The sequence below is a fragment of the Sturnus vulgaris genome, chromosome 2, assembly GCF_052056855.1.
Source record: "Sturnus vulgaris isolate bStuVul1 chromosome 2, bStuVul1.hap1, whole genome shotgun sequence".
Taxonomy (NCBI): domain Eukaryota; kingdom Metazoa; phylum Chordata; class Aves; order Passeriformes; family Sturnidae; genus Sturnus; species Sturnus vulgaris.
Window position 1 is genome coordinate 69,288,377 of NC_142244.1, and position 23,963 is coordinate 69,312,339.

Genomic DNA, 23,963 nt, shown 5'->3' on the forward strand with positions numbered 1-23,963 from the left:
GTAGTGAAGTAATTGTAGTTTTAGTACATAATTTTCTGCTAAAAACATCTAGGTTTATAAATAACTGGAGATGTTAAAAGGACTTCATTCATAAAGAGAAGGTATTTATTTTAAATGCAGTTACTCAAATTTCTCAGGACCAATGGCTGGTTTTAAAAGAGGTTCACTTACCAAAAGCATTACTCAAAAGCCTTAACTATGTGGCAAATCCAGAAGCCATATAAGGATTTTGCTCACTAAGAAGCTTTGTACTGAAATGTTCCTTACCTAAACATTTTGGGTTCTCTAATTGCCATCCAAACATAAAGCTCGGCATAGAGTGTTAGATGAGTTTTTCCTATTGCCCAAAGAATGGGCAATGAGCTTTTTATGAGAACATTACCATTCTGTAAGATATTCACCTTTATTCCAATAGTAGTGCAGCTTACCAGAGAAATGCTCCAAGCAAAATATATAGAAATGTGTCCTTTTTATACATTTTTTTGACCTGTAATGCAACTTTAAAAAGTTGTTTGGGTTTTTTTTCACAGTTTGAAAAAGTTATTTTAATTTGGATACTTCATTGGTAGGTTTTTAAACCTTATGAAACATTCTAATTAAAATCATTAAGCAATAATATTCTCTAAATCTGTTTAAAAATCTGAGCTGTGGTTATTTAGCTGCACAATGAGAGATCACTGATTTGTCATGTATTCTCTCTTTTAAGGAACTTTTGTTTGCAAAACATCTTATACCTTCCTTTCAAACTATGTCACTTAAGAACAGAATTTGACCTAGACTAATTAACTGCCTACTTTGAGCTATTCATCTGTAATTTGCAGACAAGGGATAGCTTCACTATATAGCTATATTATATATTCAGTTATATATACAAAACCTTTATATATACTATTTGTATTTTGTTTTTTCAATGGTAATACTGTTTCTGAATATAAAATGCAAAAAAAATTTAAACATTGGACTATTTAACTTCATGCTCTAAGGGCAAATTAACAGAAAGGCACAATCCATTTTCTTACAGCATCTGGAGTACACAGTTCACTGAAAAAGAAACATACTTTTTTTTAAGCTGAATAGAAGTAATAATAAAATCCAGTCCTATATAAAGCCATGTTTATTTTGTGTGTCTAGCATAAATATATTATTCAGAATATCTAATTATAGAAGCTTCTGAACAGGATAGTAACTAGTATATTTACACTTATGCATTAAAATGGTTTATTTGCCTAAATGGAAAAGAGTTTATAAGGCTGAAACTTTGGAAATGTTAGTATCCATTCTCCAGAAAATTCATGTTACCTAAAAATGTCTTACATACAATATCCAAGCTACCTTGGCTTTAGATCCTGAGTGAAGCAAGACAAAACAAGCCAGTGGTTGCTATGAGCAATGTGCGTCCATATGACAATATTTTATGGTAAGCCTGCATTCCTGGTACCTGGATTCATACCTGGCTAGGCTTTAAAAGCATGATGGAATGAAACTGGATATCCTCCCAGACAATTTGGTTTCTTCTGGAAAAGCACACAGAAAAAGCAGGACCTGCACTGCCTTTCAGTTAACTCTCTAACCTGGACTTTTGAGGCCACAGTTTTATGACATCTCACAATGGGCACCTTCTCCACATTCAGGGTGAGGCCATCTGTGACCAGGACTGTGGAGCACATCATGGTTTCATCTTTTTAGATGAAAGTTACAACCTTTAAGCTCCAGTGTGAAACTGGTTTGCCTAGACTCATAGATGGTGGTTTCAGAATCATAGCAAGGCACTTGAGGCACTCCATCACCAAATGGAGCAGCTCATCCTTTCCTTCAGTTGTAGGTCTCCGCAGTACACGGTAAATCAAGTTATTTTGGTGATCCATGTGTAAGATAACCTTTAAAAAGACTCCAGTGTCCATCCAGATCAGTGAAGGGACCTTCTTATAAGGTGACAAATTTTCTAGTACCAACAGAAAGAGTAGGTTACCAGGATGTGGTGAGGGAAGGATGATCCTTCAACAGTTCTCACTTGGTCAGCTAAAACAAATTATAAAGCTCCTCTCTGGTTTGTCACACTGCCAGTTAAACCTGGACTAGGTTAAACTACTCTTCAATGGGAGTTTAAGGTAGGTTAAAGTTAGAACCTCTTGGCTGCTATCCAAGATGCTGGTTCAGAACATTTTAAAACCAGAGACTGAAATGGTCAGTCTTCTTCCCAAGATGGAACTTTAGAAGGTATTTCTGTTTAACCTTGTTATATATTATCATTCTGTCTGGTAAGTGCTTTCTCACTGTTTAATGTGTATATGCCTCTTGCAGTATTCTTTCATGAGTACATTAATTATTCCCTTCTGTCTGCAGTGATGAAAAATGATAAGTATTGCAAAACTACGAAATCTAAAGTCTGCACATGCTTTGCTAATTCTATAGCAATGTGTATGACAGAAAACACACCAAGTGCTACTGAATTACTACTGATGTAGTAATCTGTGTCCTATATTTGACTATAAACAAAGAAAATTAGAAATGCTCTACCTAGATCACTCATGTCATAAAGGTATAAGGAGTATAAGTAGAATAGGTTCTGTTATGTAGATGAAACTGAACCTCAAACATGAACTTCTGGTTCAGTCATGAACACTGATGCTTATGCTTATTCAGTACACTACTTAAGTCATAAAGAAACTTGTATTATTGCTTCTCTAATAAGTTTGTGAGCCTCTAGAAGGATTAGTTTATGTTTTTAGGAAATACAGAAATCTAAGAAAAAGTGACATGCAAGTTACAACACATGAACCCAAGAAAAAGAAGATACATCAATTTCATCATGATGAAAAATGTGACAGAATATAAAACTCTTGAAAATCTTAAAATATTTTTATAGTTTTTTTAAATGTTATTCCTTTTCTTTTAAATAGTTGAAACAACTGAGCAATTTGGCAGAAGGATACATTTTTTTTCTGAAAATGAATGGCTAGAAGGAATTGACAGTCATAATTTACAATACAGAGCTTGTAAGGAACTGCCAGAAAATCTCTGGGGCAAAGGATGATGTTGCTTATTTGAAACAAGCGGATGATACACGGCCAATTAAAGATTGATTTATTTTGTTGATCATTTCTGGATCAAATATTGGACATATTATATAAATGTTGTTTGAAACATATGTAATTGCTCCATTTATAAAATTTTAATATATTTGCTTTTGAACTCCTGACCCGTTTGTGGTATTACATATTTGCATTCCATATGCAGAATTGCATTTTTCATAGTTGTTCATTTATGTTACAGTTTATATTGCACAACCTATTTAGTTAAGTCATGCTAATGGCATATATAACATGTCTTCCAAGAAAATCTCTGTGGCTGTTTTAACAAAATAGATTATATACTGGTATTATGCATGCATTAGTCTAAAATTTAATGTTAGAAACTGATGCTGTGTCTAAATAGGAAGATACATTTAATTATTATAGAACTGCTGCCTGGAACCACAATGTGTATGGTAAACATTTCAAATGTTCATGTTCTATAACTATGAAGATAAAGAATGATTCGAGTTAAACTTTACATTCTGCTATAAAGTCACATCTTCATGCTAATTCAGTTTTCATACTTGGTTCATAGGACAGACTTGATCCCATGCATTATCCTGGAATAAAAAAATATAAAATAACAAAAATACCTTTACAGTTTTTGCAGAAACTACACAGCTAAAGGGGGAGGAGCTGGATATTTTTCTTCCTTGTATTTGCTATTTTCAGAATTCTAAATACAGTAGTATAAAAAGAGTTCATACAGTGTGCTACTGCTAGTGACTAATACAACAAAGAAATCCACATTTGATACAGAAGTGTAGGTATAAGGAGGCTTACTTTGCTTATAAAATAATCTAATTTTGCCTAGAAGAAACCAGTAAATTATAGTAGAAGATTCTGATCATTCAAATTACCCTTTAGAGGAAAAAAAAACCAAAGAAAAGTATTTTTATGAAGGCTTTGAATAGTTTTTCTGTTTGACTAAAATAAGATGTGTGTATCAGTACATTTGGGCCCATTTATAAAAATTTCAGTGCTTGAATATAGAGAAGGATCATTTGATACAATTACTTGAGCAGATTTTTATTGTTGCTAGTATTTAGCTTTAGAAAATGCATGTTTCATCCAGAACACAAGATTAGAAGAGATTATCTGTTGCTATTACTGCATTTCCTATCCTCTTTTACCAGTCTTTTAAATAAAGAAAAGACAGCTTTACTGCGTGTCAAGAATCAAATGACAGCAGATTTGGAGAGACTTCTAAATGACCGTGAGGTAATCTTCCTTTTAGCAGTACTACCATAATTGCACTTTTTTGCTACTGGCCCTTAAACCATGGAGAAAAAAAATTGTTTACTTTGGTTTGATTTGTTGGGGTTTCAGTTGTACTCTCAGTTGTTAAATTCTCTCTGATGATTTATTGTCTCTGTTCTTTCTTTTCTTTTGCCTTGAATGGTGTTTGGCAATTGCAAGCATTTAAGAAGAATCTAGATAAAGACAATGAAATTGATATATATGGAATCTGTAAGGTCTGCATGTGCCACAGTATGCCTCAGGATCTCTCTGTGCTCCCCAATCCTTGCAGCCAAACATTGGACCAAAGCATTGTTCTATTTATTTCCCATACACTCTTTTGAATTCCTTTTCAACTCCAAAATAGAGGTTAGGGAGAGGAAACAAGATCATAGTTACATAGGTTTCCGAGAAGAGTCGGGTACTTTTTTGTATTTACCTGAGTTTCATCCGAGCAAGAGTCAGGGTGTTACTGGACTGGAATACACTCTCAAATCTCAAAGTATGCAAAATTGTGCCATTTAGGGAACTCCGAAGGCTCTTGCCAAGATTTTTATCTAAACAGTTTTCAGAGACTTATACGTCATGGCATATGAGAGAAAATCTGCAGATTAAAGGTCTGAAACAAAAGATGAAAATAAATGAAGTTTACTGCAAGAGTCTGAGAATGGGAATTAATATCACAGAATTTTCTGTAGCTGAAAAGTATTGAAGATAGAAAACCAAAATCTGACCTAAGCAACTTCTCCCAGAACTGCTGAATGCTTTGGCAAGGATTTGCAGAGAAAATACAACATTGGCAAATCAGGAATTACAAATATGAGGAAAAACAGAGCAAATTATAGCTAGAGTGATGGGACCTAGCTACCCACTTACCTGTTCAGAAGGTGATTGTAGAGGTGTATCAATAGTTCTCTGACAACATCTTTCTATTCTCTTACTGGTAAGAGAAAAGATGGATAGATTCCTTTCAAGGAAGCTACAAGTCCCCTAAATTATCCTGTCAGAGATTGGATTATCACTCATTTTAATACATTATTTTCATGGAAAACTGACTATCCACCTCCTGAAGTCTCATTCCACCTCCAAAATTGTTTTCCCATTTCTCCTGTTCATGCTATTCTTCACATTCCCTTCTTAGATCAGTAAATCAAAATCCATGTCATTAATTGGTCCAAATTAGTTTTGTCTCTCCCAAGCACTTAAAAAACTCCTTTTTGTTAGAATCGAAACAAAACAGCTTCACTGACAGCTGAGTCCAAGTGAGTCCCAACTTAAATGAAAACTACTAATTCTGTTTGTTGAGTTCCAAACCAATCAGATTTAAACATTTATAGATAGTTTATAAACCTTAGCATTATATTCATGCTTTATCATACTCTTACATTAATGATATGAAAAATACTCTGAGGAAACATGACGTGTTTGTATGGACATGTAGTGTTTTTTTCCAATATGATAGGCCCTTGGCCTAATTTCAAATTAATTTTCAAAATTTCCTATCCCTACTCTTTCTTTCCCAACCAGGGGTGCTGCCAACTAGTTATGCTCACAAAGCAGTCATACCTTGAGTGCCTAGTTTTAGTAGTGTCATATCAATGAGCATGCATTGCAGCTGATTAAAAACAGTAGAAAGTGATAAAAGAAAAATTTTGGCATGATTTCTAAGAAAACTATAACATTTTTAACTTAAAGCTATGCAACATTGTTCACATCCAAACTACATTAGCCCCTGTAGTACCCCCATAAACTATTCCTGATATGCATTAGTTTGCTTCTTTGTGTCATTTAACCATTTAAAATTTTAAACTGTGTCAAACTATCAAGGAAGGCTGACAGAGGAAGACTCGACTGAAAAAGAAAAGCAAATACTTGAGTCTGAAACAGACTTCTTCGATGTTCCTCATTTGTTGAATGTTAAGAAATTGAGCAAATATTTCCAAAATTAGTACTGTTTTCTCAAATTTCTTTTTACATCTGTAAAAAATAGGGCATATTAGTCATACTGTTTTTGTCAAACAGTGATAATGTTTTTTAAAGATACCTCTGCAGAAAAGATATAAATACTAAAAATGAAGTATTAGAAGTTACATGTTTGAGGGAAGAAAACTATGAAATGTGCCAGTACAAGGCACAAAAAAATCTCCTGAGAAACAAAATATAAGCTAAAATTGTTTCAGGAAAATGTTTGAAAAGAACAGGTAGCTTTTGTGGTTTTGTGTCAGTTTAACTTTTGTCACTTCTGTTTATTCTTAATGCAGCCTTTTATTTCTTATTTCAAATGCAAACTTCTTCCAGTAGTTTTACACTTTCTGAATTTCTCTAAAATGCAATTATCTCATGTATTGAAATCTTTGTACAGGATAGCAAGTTAGTCTTTGACTACACTTCTTTGCCATCTTAATGAAATATTTAAATAGGCAGTAACATCATGTTTTTCAGTAGTTATCCTTGCTGACAGAAATAAAGAATACAAATTTTCTCACTTTGGGTTAGTAAAGAGTTAACTGCATTTAAACAGTTTGTGATTTTAAATAAAACCGACATGCAACCTGTAAATACAGATTCATACAATTTGAAAAAAACAAAGATGAATTATGGGTTTATGTGTTTGGTACATGCTATCATGTAACAGGGTTACTATCAGCCTTGTTCAGTCATTGCACGTACTAAACAGTCATGTCTTGTTAGCAATTACCCTGTTGCTCTCATGTTTGCAAGTAGAAACATTAGAATTCTTGAATAGATAAACCAAAGATCTTCATAGTTAAGATAATATGAAGTTTAGGTATGTTAAAAGTAAGTGCTGAAAATACAAGCAAACTGCCAAAGCAATGTTAATGCTGGCTTCCAGCGAAGTGTTTCAATAGGTGTACAGTTTTGACTTAAAGTATTCCAGCCTGTGTGGTCTCAGACTGTATTAACTCTTTTTAATGGAATGTTAGAGTTTGAGGAGTTGGAAGATTTTTATTTTTTTTAATATCTCTTTGTGATATCAGCTACATTCATAATGCTGCTTTGGAGACAACTACGGCATTTTATACACTTTTTTAATAAAGAACTTATATTCATGATTAATCTTCTCTTTTCACAGTTTTTAATTTTAGAAGAAGAAAGCTGAAAGTTCTGCTTTGAATCTCGGAAGAATTTCTGTAGCATTCTTACATGAGCTCTTTTATTACAGGAAAAAATTACACTAAATGTTAATTTCATAAAATAGTTCATTATTTCAAATTATATAGACATCTAATTTATTGATGAATCTTATATTCTGCTGTGGGAAATCAAAGTGAAAATTGGTTATTTGATTATGCAAAGCCTTTAAAGCTTCTGTCCACCTATAAAAGAGAAAAAAGAATGTTGGGATTTTTTTCAGAACCAAATTCTGAATTGTTTTTTGGCCAGCTGCTTCCTTTTTTGTCTGAATTAATTAGTAAATGAATGTGGAAAACCTTTTAATCTAGTTTTTCATTTAGATCACTGAGAATCAGCTGCTAAGGTAGAATTTCTAGTGTTCTTCATGTGGTTAAATGCAAACTTTCCTGTTAGAGGAAGTTCAGTGGCATTAACGTGAATGATCAGTGTCTAGGATGATGCTGAGATCATGCTGAAGGTTCATAATAAAGCCTTCCCAGTGCCCCTTGTCTCTTTGACAAGGGTCTGGGATGCACAGTATTCTGATGCCATTTGTATACCCTTTAGTGCAAGACAGCAAGTTAATGCAGCCAGATTTTTCAGTTGATTTTGGAATAGGATATTTTATATGTTTTGTCAAGGTATTATTTAGTTGTTTCTCCAGATCCATCAGAAAAGCATGAAACATTGTTTGGCAGAACAATGGGGTCTCCCATTAATAATCTTCCAGTAAATAGTGTGGAGGTTTTTTAAAAAGGAATATTTCAGATCTCCAGATTAATTTTTTTAGGCATTATTATTTGTAGTCTGTGTTCTCATTTTAATCAGCTGAACTTTACACTGTCGACACTCTTAACTCGAATAAGCCAACCCCAGCTTGTAGTTTTAATTCTTCCCACTAACTAATTAACTGCATGATCTGTCCCTATCTTTGGAACTTACTGCCCACGTGTCTTTGTATAGTCAGGGAAGAATGAGTAAGAAAGTTGTTTCTTCAAAGTATAAATGCAGATAAAATTACACATCTTTCCTGAGTTGACCCAATAGCTGTAACAGTGCCTTACCACTTTGTTCCTTATTCTCTTCCTCCCTCCTCCCAGTTCTGACACACTACTAATGCTGCAGTAGGACCATTCAAATTGCTAAGCAGAAACCTAATCTGGCAAAAAAACCCCTACAAAAGTGTCTAAGTTACCAATTTGAATGATCTTTGGAAAGAGTCCAGCAAAGAAAAAAGACAAGTAAAAATATTTATATGTCAATATTACTTACCTGTGATAAAGAGGGCATTTTGTGTCCAAAGCTGTATAGAACACCAGCTTCTGTGCCATCCTTTATCTGCATCCAAATGTTATCCTTTTCTGCATATAACGGGCATCTATAACTTAAAGGCACTGAAATGCAGTTCTCTGTTAAGTGCTAAAGTTAAGTGGGATGAATCCACTAAATGGTTTTGGTGAAGCTCTTGATACATGATTCCTTTTATCTAGTTTTTTGATTTTTTTTTTTTATTCTTTCCAACAATCAACCTTCGACTAAAAGAAATATTTACCATGAGCTCTGTGATCCTGGCAATTCCATTGCCTTTCATGCTTGATGCAGTTGTTAGTATTTTGTAACATCAGAAGTGCAAATCTAGACTTTAACCATTGGGTTTCAAACTTCAGATGAAAACTTGGAAGGGCAGTCTGTCAGCACTCAGATGTTTGGCAAGAAGTTCTAGTAATAATTTCCTGAGGTTACATTTAAGAGGTTATAAATTTGCTATGCTTTGATGTATAGCATTGTACTATTTCTTCGGAAATTTAAGATGCAGATGTGTCATAATAAAGAAAACTAATAATGTGCACAATTAAATCTATTTTAGCTTTCCAATTCAAACAGTCTGTAGAAACTGAGTTCTAAAATCTTGAAAATTGACTAGCTGGGGTTTATATTAACGTAATTTATATTTAACGTGAAGTTCATAATCCACTGGGTTTTAGGGAGAAAAAAAACAGCAAGTAGAACAAATTGAGTTCTTTTTATGTTTCAAATAGAAATACTGTAGGAGACCTTAAAACAAAAAATGAGACAGTGGTGTAAGAGACACCAACAGAAGACTTTAATAGGTGTTCCTTCAAGTCCTAAGATTAGTTGCTGTTTGTATGAATATAAAGGACTTCATTTACACTATTTTTTTAACTGCTTGAAATCACCAGTATTGTGATACAGTCTGGCAATACAGTAATTTTCAGCCTAAAAAAGTAATACTATTAAATCATTGTCATAAGAAATAGAAGAATAATATATTCATGACATAAATTCTGCAAATTCAGGATGTTTACAATAGCCATTAATTTCCTACAATGCAATTGTTTATGCAGACATGATTCATTATCAGCCCATGAATATTATACACCAGGTAAGAAGATATGGCAACCTGCTGATATTTTGTCTGCTTTACACATCTGTGCACTCCCTGTACATTAGCAGCTGTGCATACAAGTGCTAGAATGTAAACTTGCTAAACTAGTCACCTGCCTTATTGACACATTCATGTGTTGCTGTGCCAAAGCTCTTCAAGTGAAGTTAGCAACTAGAAACCAGGCTCTGGCTGTCTGCTGGGGACAAAGTAGAAAACATGTAGTAGTAGTTTAAATAAACCTGATTGATATCAATCAGTTATATGGCTACAGAAACATGGAGTTTGATTGCTATTTGTTGACTTAAATCTAGTTAGCTTCTGTCAGTAAATTTTTCTGTCACTCAAATTGAGTGTTAAATCTGTCTAAATATGTGTACCTGAATTGGTAGGAATCTTCAACTAGGTCGGGTTAAAATTTATTTTGGTTAACCATTTCAAGCTCTAATTCTATTTAAAACATATTAAAGCATAAAAATTCTTAGTGAGCTGTTCTTGCTGAAAATAGGTCTGCCAGGTTAATATTAAAATGCTAATTGCCTGAGTGACTATCATGTTGAACTTACTTTCCAATTGGCGGGTGAAGAGCATTCCACATGTGATGTATAACTCACCATTTATGAATAACAAAATAATCCTGTTTATTAACTGAATATTTCTGTGGCCTTCACCAGTGTAACTGAACACCTGTCTCACAAATACTAAACCCACATGTTAAGCAGAAAACTATTACTATCTCTGTTTTGCAGAAGCAATAATCAAAATAAAAGAAATGGTGCTTTGTCCAAAACTCCCGTTTGTGGAAGAGGTTAAGAGTTCATGTGGCCTAATGCAGTATCTTACTCACAGCCGTTTTTTGTTTCTTACATGTTTCAGTTCAAAAGCCTGAAAAGAAAATCTCCTTTTGTTTATTTTTCCTAACTAGACACAAATTAACTCTTTTCTCTAAGTCTTCTTCTTATAGGAACTGATTGAATTTTGGAAGCAATTTTACAAACAATTACATTTTCATTTTGTATCATTCTGAGAATTTACATTCACTTTTTAATCAGTGTCTCCTGAAAAAGGACACTTTCCAATGTCCTGCTGGTATCTTAAAGATTAAATCTTAAAAACTGAAAATGTAAATTATAAAAAAGTTTTTATTTAATCTGTCGGATGGACAGTTTGTATTGTTATGCAGTATTTTCTGGGTGGAAAAAAAAGCGATAAATTTCACAACAGGCTGGACGTCTTATGTGAGTGAGATTAAAGGTCTAGCTTATTTTGTCCAAGCAAACAGAGGATGTGGTGGGATGCAAGAAAAGGAGATAAGGCAGAATTGTGTAGAGAAGAAGAATGTGTGAGAAAGATGAAGTTAAGAACAGAAAATAGTAATTTCATTATCTTTAAAATGTGAAAAATCTGACTTAGTTTTAGTTTTTGATAAATGGTTGCCAAATGCATTTTCCAGGTGTGTTTAAGATCGGAGAGTCCACATGATAAAGATGAGAAACAGTTGCTAATGAGTCATATTAGGATATGCAGCATTTGTGAAGGCCTCTAGGCAATTTTTAAAAGCTTCTATAAATTATCAGGCTAAGATTTCCAAGGATTTAGATAAATGTTTATGAATGTTAGATTTGAAACATGGCTGTATGAATTTCAGAATTCCATGACATTGTTCCAAAATTTTAATGTTCACAGTGTTTGAGAATCTAGTAGTCTCTCTGTTTGCATTCATCTTATGCCAGTATCCTGCACAAAATCCTAGTACTTCTCAATAGTTATCCTGATTTTTTGCCCACAAGAGTGAAAGAAAAGTCAGATGTTTTTATTATTTTTTTCTTCTTTTGTGGAAATGCAGGATGTCCTGAAGTATCTTTGCTTTACCTTACTTTGACCATTCCACTTTATATTACCAGGTTTGTCCTTCTTACTTTAATATTGCCTTTGGGGACTGCTCCTCACTGCTAAATCCTCTGTGCACAGATTTTAATTCCATCTCAGCAATGACCTTGAGAATTCCAGATGAGTTTTCAGCATTTCATTATTAGTCATACTTTAAAGTCTGGCTAATACTATACTTAGCTGTAATTAAGTTATGCTGAAGAAGATTGACTAGGAATAACCTAGGACAGAAAGCCAATATGTTGGATTTAAGAACCTGGAGAGTAGCAACAGCTGCCATCTGCAAAAAAACAGAGGTGGAGAGAAGTTCAGACACTCATAAAAAGCTTTGGAGTCATAAGGGGGAGGGCAGTACGTGTTTAATCAGGGATGGAAGCTTAGTGGATAAAAGGAAAAAACTGCTTTGTTGGGGAGAGGGGAAGGAAGGGGTATCTGCAGGGGTTGGGAAGACACGAATGAAAAGATGTGATTGGTAACAGGTGCCTTCAAACAATCTCTGCCTCTTCCCCCTCTTTTCTGTGCAAAAAGATTATACACGATAATGTCAAAAGTATTTGTTTCTAAAGTGAATGACTTCCTGCTCATCTATGTGCTGCAACTTGTTTTATATAAAAAAAATGCTGATGTACAATGCTTAGCTCTCTTTTTAAATGTTAAGCCACAGAGTAATTATCATTTTTCTTATGCTACGTTTATGTTCCAAGATTCTAGTTTCTATTAATGTTCTGCATGTTTTCTAAGTAGATTACAGGAACATTTCTGCATCACAAGTAAGCCCCGGAGCTATTCTCAGCTTTAAGCTTGGAGAAACAAAGTGACATTTACATTGCTAAATGAGTGTAGAGAAGCTTCTGGCTCATTTTTTACAAAGAAAAATATGCTCCTAAGCAGTATTTCTCATCTTTTTATTATCTATTTTGTTACTGTCAAGCTTTAATAAAACTTGAATTCCAAATAATACTGAATATAGGAAGAGGAAGTACTTAACAGCACTGATTCTTTTTGAGCTCAGAATGTATTCAGAATGTATTTCTATTTTTCATATATATTCTTGCAAGAATTATCTTTCTATTCACAGTGGTATACAGTAAGCTATTGTGTACTAAACAGGAGGTTTCATAGGCAAAATGCAACATATATATGGATTATGGGATGGATTGGCATATGTATTTTAAATTAGATGGTTTTGAGAAAGCTATAATCAATTAAAGGGATAAACTTTTAAACAAGCAATTGTTAATTGTTGATTAATCTGAAATTGTTCCGATTTTCTCAACATGTATCCCATGTTATTATATTCTTTTTTTCCTGTATTGGCTGAGTATATTTCTGTCTCATTCTACTGCATATCCAGTTGTGTAAAAATTTTACTTTTGTTCACTTAATGTTAGCATTTGACTATTGCCAAGTGAAAAGTGAATTTAAATACTCTGTAAAAAACAGTAAAGACAGGGAGAATTAAACTAGAATATTACCTCTGAGAAAATACAGTTACTTCTTCTACATAATAATTTATGAAAATAAGGCTGTTTTAACACATTAGCATGTTACCATCCATTTCCTGTTAGGTGAACTTAACTCAAGAAAGTATATTTTTTTATTAAATATTGAGTAAATGAATGTCACAATGGCTCAGATTAAAAAAAAGAAGTATTTGGCAAATTAGTCCTAGTTACAATTACAAATGTATTTTTATAATACAAAAGTGAAAAAAACTTAAGAATTTAACATGCTAGTTCTGATTATGAGACAAATTATTTCCTATTTTTGTTAAGAAGTTAGAAAGATTAAACTGTTAAGAACAAATTTAAGATACAGCTGAAATAGGCCAAGATTTTTATCTATCTAAAAAGACAGAGGCTGTTCTCTGCAGTTGCAGTGACTGGGACATTTTATTGTTGCCACAGTTCTAATGCGTTCACCTTGTAAAACTAGAAGTAGTTTGTAGATCCATATAGTCACAGATCTGTCAGTTCATTTTAAGGTTTTTATATATACTGGGATATAGAGAACTAGTGAATTAAGTAGTGCAGAGAAGCTATCAAATTCTGCATATGGTCTGGCATCTTTCCACTACCCAGTTATCAGGTTCATTTGTTTTACTGGGACATTTCATACTGTCTTCCAGTTTCCAGCTTTACAGTGTGTATCCATGTGCCTTAGATGACCATATGTGCAATTCTCACACTGGAATTCTTGCTGACTTCTTGTATTTCCAGCACAGCTGCAATTAGGATGCAACTATGTCAAATACACTCTGCCTTATTTGAAGGATTGTACAATGACTTGTGATGTTTTCTTGATTTCACTGCAGTTGTTAAAGTCTTCTTTGAGCTCTATTATGGATGTAGATTCTACTCCTGATAGGCACAAGTTCAAGGAGTTCCACTTTTGAAGCTGAGTTTGCACCAGCTGTGTTACTGCTTCCTGTCCATCTGCAGTCTTAAACAATGGAATGGACTGACTGACCATTTGCTTCATTTTGCTGTCATTTCAAAATGGCACTTCTGCAGTTTCTTTCTCCTATTTCACAACTTGTCATCATTAATGTTACTGTCCAGTGTTGTGAATTCATGCTTAATGGTGTTGGTCTTTTTTCTGCTTCCAGCCAAAAAAGGCAATGGATAATTCATTCCAGGCTATAGGCTTTCTTCTGCAGTATGTCTCCAGCAGAAATAAAACCCCTGAAGGACAGTTCTAAAATAGTTCTTTGTGTAAATTGTCAGCACTTCTGAAGAGGAGACATTGTAGGTACTACTTTTGCTTGAGAGTCTCATTCCTTGATAATGACACATATGTCTGCTTTCTCTAGTGCACTCCAAAGTTTGAGTACCATACTCAAACTTCAAAGTGCTGTATGAAAGTCATGGCATATGTTGAAAGGTGGAACCAGGTTCTGTTTCAGTCATCTAGTCTGTTGTTGTGCAGAAATATGTTTATGCCAACGATTCATACAGTGAACTTCGTTTGTTTACCTCTATTTTAACTGGTGAACTCCAGTGCTGTCAAAGAGTACTGCCAGTGTAAAGATCATCTGAGAAGTCACTTGTGACAAAGTGACAAGTGACTAACTAGCAGAGATGGATCTTGCCAAATTTTAAAAACATATCATGTAGGTATTTGCATAGGAAAATCATGTAGGGATTTGCAGTCAGAAAAAAAAATTCAGGGACTATTATGGTGTGATTTACCATAACCTCATTTAAAATAAGCAGAATTAATATTACTTTTGAATTACTCACCAACAGCAGTATAGAGGAATCAGACAAGCTAGTTTGCCTAGGTTTAAATATTATTACTGAAAATGTCTAAAGATACATGTGAGGAAGTCCAACCAAGTATCCAGTTATGTGTTCCAAAGCCAGAGTTTTATAACTCTGTAATCAGTGTTCTCACAAACATCCCTCTCCACCTTAGTATTAGCAATGAAATGATATAACTTTATTTTTAATATACTTTTACTTTCACAAAAGTTACAGTAGGCGTCTAAGAGAGATCCAAGTAAGGGACTGCACAGGGATTCATAGAGGGCAATATCCTTAGTATTTTCTCTACCATCACCTGATACGCCCATTAAGCTTGTCATAGTGAACACTTTGAGACTGACAACTGTGAAGATGGTTCCTTCTGAACCACCCTGCGCTGCCTTTTTCCAGATTAAGATCATTTTCCCTCAAGAAGGAGATTTAGAAGTATAATTTTTTTTCTCTGAATCTTCTCTTCAACATTTGGATATTGAACATGAACTTTTAATTCTTCAGAGACTGAGAAATCATTCCAGAATATGCTCTTTACAGAACTCTACCAAATGGGTATAACATTCTTAAATGCTGGTTTAAGTTTCTCAAATCAGTATTCTTTAACAAACCTGTAGCTTCAATTTCTGAACTCTGTTTTTCCCTGTGCAGACTTGTTTGAAGACTACAATAGCTGAATAACTAAGAAGAAACATGCATGTGAAGGTAGATTGCATTGACTTGCCATGAACATGTTCTTCATCCTAGTATGGCTATCTTCCCTCAGTTGTATTTTCTAATGTTTTTATTGTTAATGCGATTTTAGAAGTTAATGCAGCCATAATAGTCACCAGGCTGCTACATTCAAAGCTACTACTTGGCTTCCACATTGAGACTCTGGACAACTCTGGACTCAAGTTGTGGTGTGCTTTGTGAAACAGATTTTTGTTCAATCCCTTTCATACATGGGGAATGTACAGTCAAACTCCAGACTGGATACATATTTTATTTTGAGTTATAGTTTAACCACATGGGGACCATATGGCAGTTAAAGTGAAGAATACCAGCTTTCCAGGGGAGATCCTGACCATACATGCTTTGCTCTCACAGTACACGAGACTTACGGATTGGGAGTGAGAATACACATCTAAAATCATCACCTTAGTGCTTGACTCACAGATTTTGAGAGACCATAACTTTTGATCAGCATCTCTGAGGGAGGAGACCTCTAGTTTTATCCCTCTTTCAGCTGTTTTTTCTGATTTTAACAGTGAAATTGGTTTTCTCTGCTATTCTTTTATGCTGTGTTCTTCTCTGGGAACACTTGTCAGTCATCAAAATTCAGTGGTTCTGCCAGAACCTGATATATTTTCTAGGGCAGACATCTCTTGTTCAGCTTCCACAACATGAGTTCTCTGCTTCAAAATGGAATTACAATCTAAGGTAAAGTTTGCAATTGTAAATTCATAAATATATGCAGTTGTAAATTGCATATAGAATTCCTAAATTCTATATGCAGAGCTAAAAGTAGAATTCCACTTGACATGATAAAGGTTCAGTTAACTGGACATACTGTTATCGGGGTTGCTTTTGCTTTAGAGAACATTTACCTGTGTACAGTAAACATGAGCTTAACTGCTCATAAGGAAAGAGTCAGATGGATCTGACACCCATTGGCTTATTCTGTGATTTTAATGATATAAAAAAGCCATTAAATTTATCGTTAGAACAAGCTGTCTTGAGACTATATAGGTATATATCTCTTCCTACTTGAGGAGTTCCAACTGTTTGGTTTGATCTACATAAAGCCTCTTTTCAAGATCACTGTACGGAGATTATTCGAGGTGAAAGACTTCCCTGCTGTGATAACCTAAGAATTTACATGTATGTGATTGATTCCTGTTAGTCAGTTACTTTTTCTTGAGACTGTTATTTTGCATCTGTTTCCAGAGTATGATATATAGGTATGTCTCATTAACTGCTTATATAAATTTACATAGTTACTATAACTATATATATACATATATAATATTAAGTGCTACTGCAAGCTTTTGAGTGCACACAGAGGATTCCTTCTTCCTTTAATTATAGTTAAATGACAGAGATAAAAAGAAAAAAAATTTATACTGTTGACAATTCACTGAAAAAAAATGAAATTACTATCTTGATACTATACTTGATTACAATGCTTAATGTAGGCATTTCTCTCACATACTTCATCAATTACATGGTAAAAGACCACCTTTTTATGCCACAGTCATTTCTCACATAAGACAGTTCTTTTTCATTTTGCTTTGACAATGTAAGTCGTGGTTTTGTTATAATACTTAATATTCTATTAATTTTGAATTAGGAAGATGTAAGCTGCTGTCTTTGAGCATGTATCAAGGACATCAAAACCAATATTAATAGAATTCCCTTTATAGTATCTAATTCAAAATACATAGATATTTTATATGATTGCATGCCTTATTTTTGCATTTGCTTATCTTCTAGTTGCATTGCTAGTTAAAGGAATCAAATTTTATCCCTTGTATTAACTGATCTCCTGATCTGTTATACAAAACTAATAGGTACTATTTCAGTTATCCATAACAGACAGGTAAAATCTATTTTAAAAACCTACAGCTTATTTTTTACTTTTACTTTAAGTTCAAAAATCATTAAAAAGTCTCTGAATTTTCTGAAGTATGAGTAATATGAGCAGGTAATGCTCTTTTTTACTTTACCTTTTAAAAATTTCTTGCACTTCTTTGGTTTGGTTCCTTTAACACTATTTTAAAGCTTGGTGATTTTCAGTTAGTTCCACTGCACCAGCATTTAGCCTAACAAATTAGCAAGGTAGAATTTGGGAAATATGCCAAACCAGAAAACATTTTAATTAATGGACACTGTGGAAAAGACTGCTGTCTATCCTTTGTCTGTATATTTTTCAAAATAAAGAGTCATAGAAACACTAAAGTTGGAAAAGACCTCTAAGATCATTGAGTAGAACATTTATATCTCCTTCTCTGCTTGTATATTGGCACACAAAATTGCTTTTGCTATTTTTAACTAAGGTTGTTGGACATAACTTACCAAAAATAAATGGAAATAAGCAAGTAGTTTCTCCTGATACTATTTACAATGCAATACATGTTACCTTACTTCACCTCCTGCTACGTCACTCTCAGTGTTCTCAATCCATTCATTCTAAGCATCTGCTTTCAATTCCAACTCCTTTCTGGTTAGGTATGCAGAATTTTCAAATAATTCTTTTATAGTTCAAGTAATCTTTACTAAATATGAATTGATATCCATAAGTAAGATACAGAGTGTTAGATTGTCCTAAAGTATGAATCTCTGTATGTTTTAGAAAACTTGGCAAGTAGATAATCTGTGGTGTGAAAGCTTGTTCAAAACACACAGTTCTTTTTAAGAAAATAATTTGATACTTCAAATCTGTGTGCAAGGGGAATTATTATTGCACACTGGCTATTCAGGATGGAAGTTGTTTTAGGCGAAATAGAAGCCTGAGAAAAGTAAATGATAAGGAGAGTGAGGTGAGAAATGGATTCAGCTTATCACAACTAAATTTAGGTATCAAAATGAAGGTGTCTGTAGTATCTTTTTGAGCTTTATAGTTAACAGCAGCCTAATCAGCAAGGCTAATGTTGCAACACCAATAGTGTCCCACTTCTGAATGGAGTCACTTTCCAAGCTACATTGTCCATAATGGAATGTTAGATTCTTAGCTTGTGGTTAGATAGTGATGTTAAGATAACAGCAATTTAGGTGTTCTAAATTTGAGTAAAATCCCACTAAATGTGTCACATAGCTCATTACTTAGATTTTTGGGACTTGTGCTGGTACACAGAACAACATCCTTAACAAAAATTCATCAGGTAGCTGTGGACAGACTTTCAAAATATTTAATAATATAGTCCTGATACTTGTTTGTATGAGTGGCACTAATTATATACAAGCACTATTTTTGTGCCAGCTGCATAGGTTACTTTTTCCCTTGTGTCATCTTAACCCACCTTTTTTTGCCAACTGCATTGTTTTCCATGTATCCGTACTGCCACGTCCCCACAGAATGTTGCGTAAGTGGTGAATGGGTGCTTGTGTTCCCGTAGTTTGTGACAGTGAGACCAAAGGTGTAAAGCCAGCCCAGGGAGGAGCTGTGTGAATCCACTCAGAGGTGCTGGTACTTATAATCCTCCCAAGAAGGATTGCTGTCTGGCTCACCAAAGCCCTCAGACCTGGAAGCCTCAACACAGTGACACACAGCTTGCGTAGCATGGCTTATATGCCCAGGAGCCAGCATGGCAAAGACCAAATACTTACCCAGAGAAACTGGGAAATGCAGAGCTTTAGCAACACTGTTTTCTACAGTGCATCGAGTAACTGAAGGTAATATTGTAAGTAAACAATTTGCACAGCTCTGCCTGGACATAGAAACATGGACTTGACACAGTAAAAAATAGAAGAATTTTAATTATCCATTTCTCTTCACATATTCCTCTACTTAGCTTATCCTGAAACTAGTGCGTGTCCTTCTCCACAAAAGATTCTTCCCACCTCCTTTAAACCGTCTGCCTATTTTCCTCTTCTTTTATAAGGTCTTTTTCCCACTGGAACAATTCACATATTTCTGCTAAGTACAATCTCCAGAGCTGCTGTTTCCTTGCTAGCTTTCTAGACCAACTTGCTGGATTTTAGGATTGGAAAATAATACTCATAGAATCAAGATAGCATGCCAGCAGTAGCAGGTACTCATGACTGTTGGTTTGGACCTTAAAAGTAAGTAAGAATTAAGAAAATTAAAATTAAAAGAAAGTAAGAATTAAGATTGTGTTCAGGAGCAGGGAAATCTAAAGAGATGGTTAAAATTACTGCAGTTCAAGACAGAGCTTTGTTTTCAGTATTTCATTTGTTGAAAACAGCAAATCTCTTGCAAATATGTCGGGGCAATTTTCTTTCCATGTTTAGCTGCACACATATAAGTAATTCTATTAGATTCAGTATTTCTTGTGCTATTTATTTTGCCAATTTTCTTAAGGTCTTTCTTAAATGTGGAGGGGGTTCAGAACAAATATTAAGGCATCCTTAGCTAAATCTTCATGATAAATTTGGCTGTGATGTCAAAATAGTTTCTTCGTTGTGGACTAATTTTTAATCCCCCACTCCCTGTCATTCCTTGCTATAGCTTCACATTAGAGAATCCTCCTGTCACAAGGGAAGCCTGTGTGAGAGCTGACTCTCCAGAGCTTATTCCAAGTCTGAAAACAGACAGTGCTGTCAAGCACAGGACAGATTCTATTAAGTAGAGAAGACTTTAAACTGCCAAGTGGATCTTGACACAAGAGAATTTGACCCTACACATACAAGTTTCAACTCTGTTTCTGAAATAAATCTGTGTGACAGTTTTTGCGTTTTGCCTTGTTCAAACGTGCAGCTATTTGGTCCACAGAATAACACAGTTTAAGTATAGGAACACCATTTGCTAATGTCAAAACATTGTTTATGTACAATTTAATCTCCTGTGATGGTGTATTTATTTGCTGTATACTTGCTTGAGTTATTTTCATCAAGAAATTCTGTCTATGTGTTGCTTTGGCAACATCTTTGCAGAGTTTACAACTTTGAAAAACATGTTGGCATCAGTTATGCAGTCCTTTTAAACAGCTGCTCTGCAGTCATGCTGTTTCAACATGCCACCACACATGGCTGAATTATGCAAATAGTTAATATTAAATGACTGAGATACAAGAACAATTTGTACACTCGACAAAGCTGGTCTGTGGAGTGTGACTTCCATTCATGTAACTGAGTTAGTGTTCAACAATTTAAAGGCTTCAGCATGTTTCTTTTGACTTTGTTTCTTGTATTAAAGGAAGGAGTGGACATAGCGAAGGTATATGGCAGGAGTATTTTAAATGGCTGAGGGGATATTTATAGATCAATACTCATAATTCAGTGAAAATATTATGTGCATCAATATAATTTTCCAGCAGGTATTAAATAGGTAAGATTTAACAAATATTTGTTGTTCAGCTATAAACACAAATTACCCTTTTCTGGTTGAGAGATGAGACAGAATGTTAATGATGTATAAGGCTAATACAGTAACAGTGTTGTTTATTGAAGACAACTTCATTTGTAAAATGCAAACAAACAAAAATATTAATATTTTAAAGATGTAAAATTGTCTTAAAATTTACATTGAAAGACTTTTCTACTGATCTTGCTTTTCTAATTCTACTACAATGAATGTTCTAAATAATACTACTAATAGTAATAATAATAATAATAGTTAATGCTTTAAATTCTGTAACTTATTTTATATTCATCATACCTATTACATGGGGTGGAGGGGGAACATTAGGAGGTAGGCGTGGTGAAAGATGACAAAAGAAGATGTCCAGTTGATGTCAGAAAATGCTATGGTTTCTCCTTTCTCACTCTACTGTACATTTTGAGTAATCTGTTTTGTTCAGCCAAATATTAAGGAAAGATTACATTTTTAATTCAAATTGTTTTCAAAGCAAATAACTAGGATATCCAAAAAAAGCTACATTTCTATATGTTGTCTTTCCTTTTTCCACACTGGAACTTTCATTTTTCACAAAACTTCTTTTCCATTCTGATCTTCTTTTTGCTGTACATGCTCTAAAGGTTCTTCATTGATTTTTTTTTTCCAATCTGGATATAAAGAAATATTTCTAGTAATGTATTTATAAAATTTCTGTACAAGACCTAGTGCTCAAAAGTGAAAGTCATCTCAGTCATTCAAATTAGATTTGTACACTCCCTCAGCCTGAAAAAAATAAATACAAAAGAATTCTTTTAAATGGAATGGAAGTCTAAGTTAAAAGAAATAATGTCCTTCTTACTGCACAGTAAATGTTCTCTTTTACAGCCTTTAAGCAAGACAAAATTTGAGTTGTATAAATCCTCTGTGCCTATTTTATTTTCTTACTTTGCTAGGATTAAAGTAGTAATATAATTAATTATAGAAAGTATATATTATTTTTTATATTTACCAATCCATGTTTAGTGATTATAAATTAATTATTAACAAATAAATATTTATAGGTTCAAATGTAATTTAACTGAATAACTTAGCATTGTTCTTTTGTGGTTTTATAGGAACTAGCCACAATGAAGCAGATTATTATTACTCTACATGGTAAACGCTATGAACAAAATCTACCTCAGTCTCATATTGATGTAAAAAGGGCAACTGGAAGAAGATCAAACCCTTTGGTAAAACTGCTGCCAGAACATGAAGAAGAAAATATATTTACACCTAAGCCAACATTATTTGTAAGTACTATGATAAGAGTAAGTGCCAAAACTTGTTATGGTTCTCTTCACTTCTTAAAAAGAAAAATGTAGATTTATCCTTCAGGGAGATGCATAATTAATTCATCTCTTTATGGAAACAGCCAATGTTGAGAAGAATTAGAGTTTGTGATGTTTTTTAGTAATTTGTTTACTTTCAAAATCTTAACTTCACAGCAAACCAGATCTATTTTTAAAAAAAATACCATTGTTGTATTACAATACTGAGTGGCTAGTAAGATTTTGGTAGTTGTAGGGATTCATAGACCATGTATACTAATTTAAATCTACTATGCCTGTAAGTGAGCTTTATGCATATCCATATTGAGAAGCAGGAGTGAAGAAATAGGTGTATTTCTGCGTACTTTACTTGATGTATATTAATTTGTATGTGCATATGTATCTAAATATAGATTAAAAATAGATCACCAGTATTGATATATCTTCTGCTACGAAAGCCTGATGTTATGAAACCATTATAAAACCCTGTTTTATTCCTTCAGAAACTAAAAGCTTGGATTTTAATATTTGAAGCGGCCCACTTCAGATTTAGTGCTTCTGGAAAGCTTCATGAAAATGGTTTAGAAGTTTCTGACTATGGCTGTGTCTGAACTGATAGATTCAAGACAGCCAAGTTGCAATGCTGAATCACAAAACAAATCATGACTTATTTACAAACTTCAGGATGCTACCTTTCTCTGAGGTGGACTGGGTGTATCCACACTGCATAACATATGTGCTGATTTGGTCCAAAGAGAAATCTTTTTTCTTCTTTTGTCCTTTTTTCTTTCTTTCCTGGTGGAGACTTTAACATACAGTGTCTTAAATGATACAAGGTTTGTAGTGTAGCTCACCACATACTGGGTTTATAACAGAAAGCAGGAAACGGTAGCATCTCTGGGACATGATGTGAGGAGATTGGGGGATTTTAAGAATCAAATTTTTAGTTCAAATTTTGCTTGAATTGCATTATTATACTAAACACAGGCTTATCCAGTGCTGTGTCATCCATATTCCTTTTGGTAGTGCTAAATCATAGTGCCCAAACTTTGTTTTTGATTGAACTATTCACTGATCCAAAACATAAGCAAACAGTTTGTGCAGATGATCTGGGATTTCAGTGCATAATCTGTCTTGTATTACTTAGGGATATAGAAACTATGTAGGAATCCAGAAAAACTCCATTTACATTAAGAAATTGTAACCAATTTATCTGTAAAAAACTCTAGCCTTTGCAAACTTTGGAGTAGGGAATTGAAAATGGGCAGATGGCACAGGTTTTCTTCTTAGACGGGAAAAAAAAATCAGTACTATGAAAATCCTGCCAGTTTAGGTCAATTTCCAGAATTCTAAAAGCTTGTACAAATAGAGCAGATTTGTTTTTCTAACTGAAATCTTCAAAATTAATAAAGCAGATTTTCAAATTGTATGCTTTTTAAGTCTTGAAGGAAAGAATGAATAGAGAGCAGTCAGAAAATGGAACTAGAAAGGAACAAGCTGAAGGACAACAGAGACAGTGCTCACTAACTCAAGAGATTATACCCAGCCCTGGAAGGAGAATAGTCCTTACCTTGTTCCACCTCCGCTTGATTCATCTTTTTTCTATTAAAACTTAAGCTATTTTATTTTATTCAAACCACTGAATTTGCCACAAGC

The 23,963-nt window shown here is 33.9% G+C and overlaps 1 protein-coding gene across 3 annotated transcripts in view; it reads left to right on the plus strand.

Moving 5' to 3' along the window:
* PIBF1 (progesterone immunomodulatory binding factor 1) overlaps positions 1-23,963 on the plus strand; it is a 110,468-nt gene that overhangs the window by 85,558 nt on the left and 947 nt on the right. For 2 of the 3 annotated variants that reach the window (XM_014870947.2, XM_088159746.1), the window contains exons 16-17: positions 4,211-4,295; positions 22,113-22,289. In XM_014870947.2, the coding sequence (XP_014726433.2) occupies positions 4,211-4,295; positions 22,113-22,289 (262 nt within the window). Of the gene's footprint in view, positions 1-4,210; positions 4,296-22,112; positions 22,290-23,963 lie in introns of those variants that run through there. The other variant, XM_088159747.1, reaches the window with a different exon arrangement.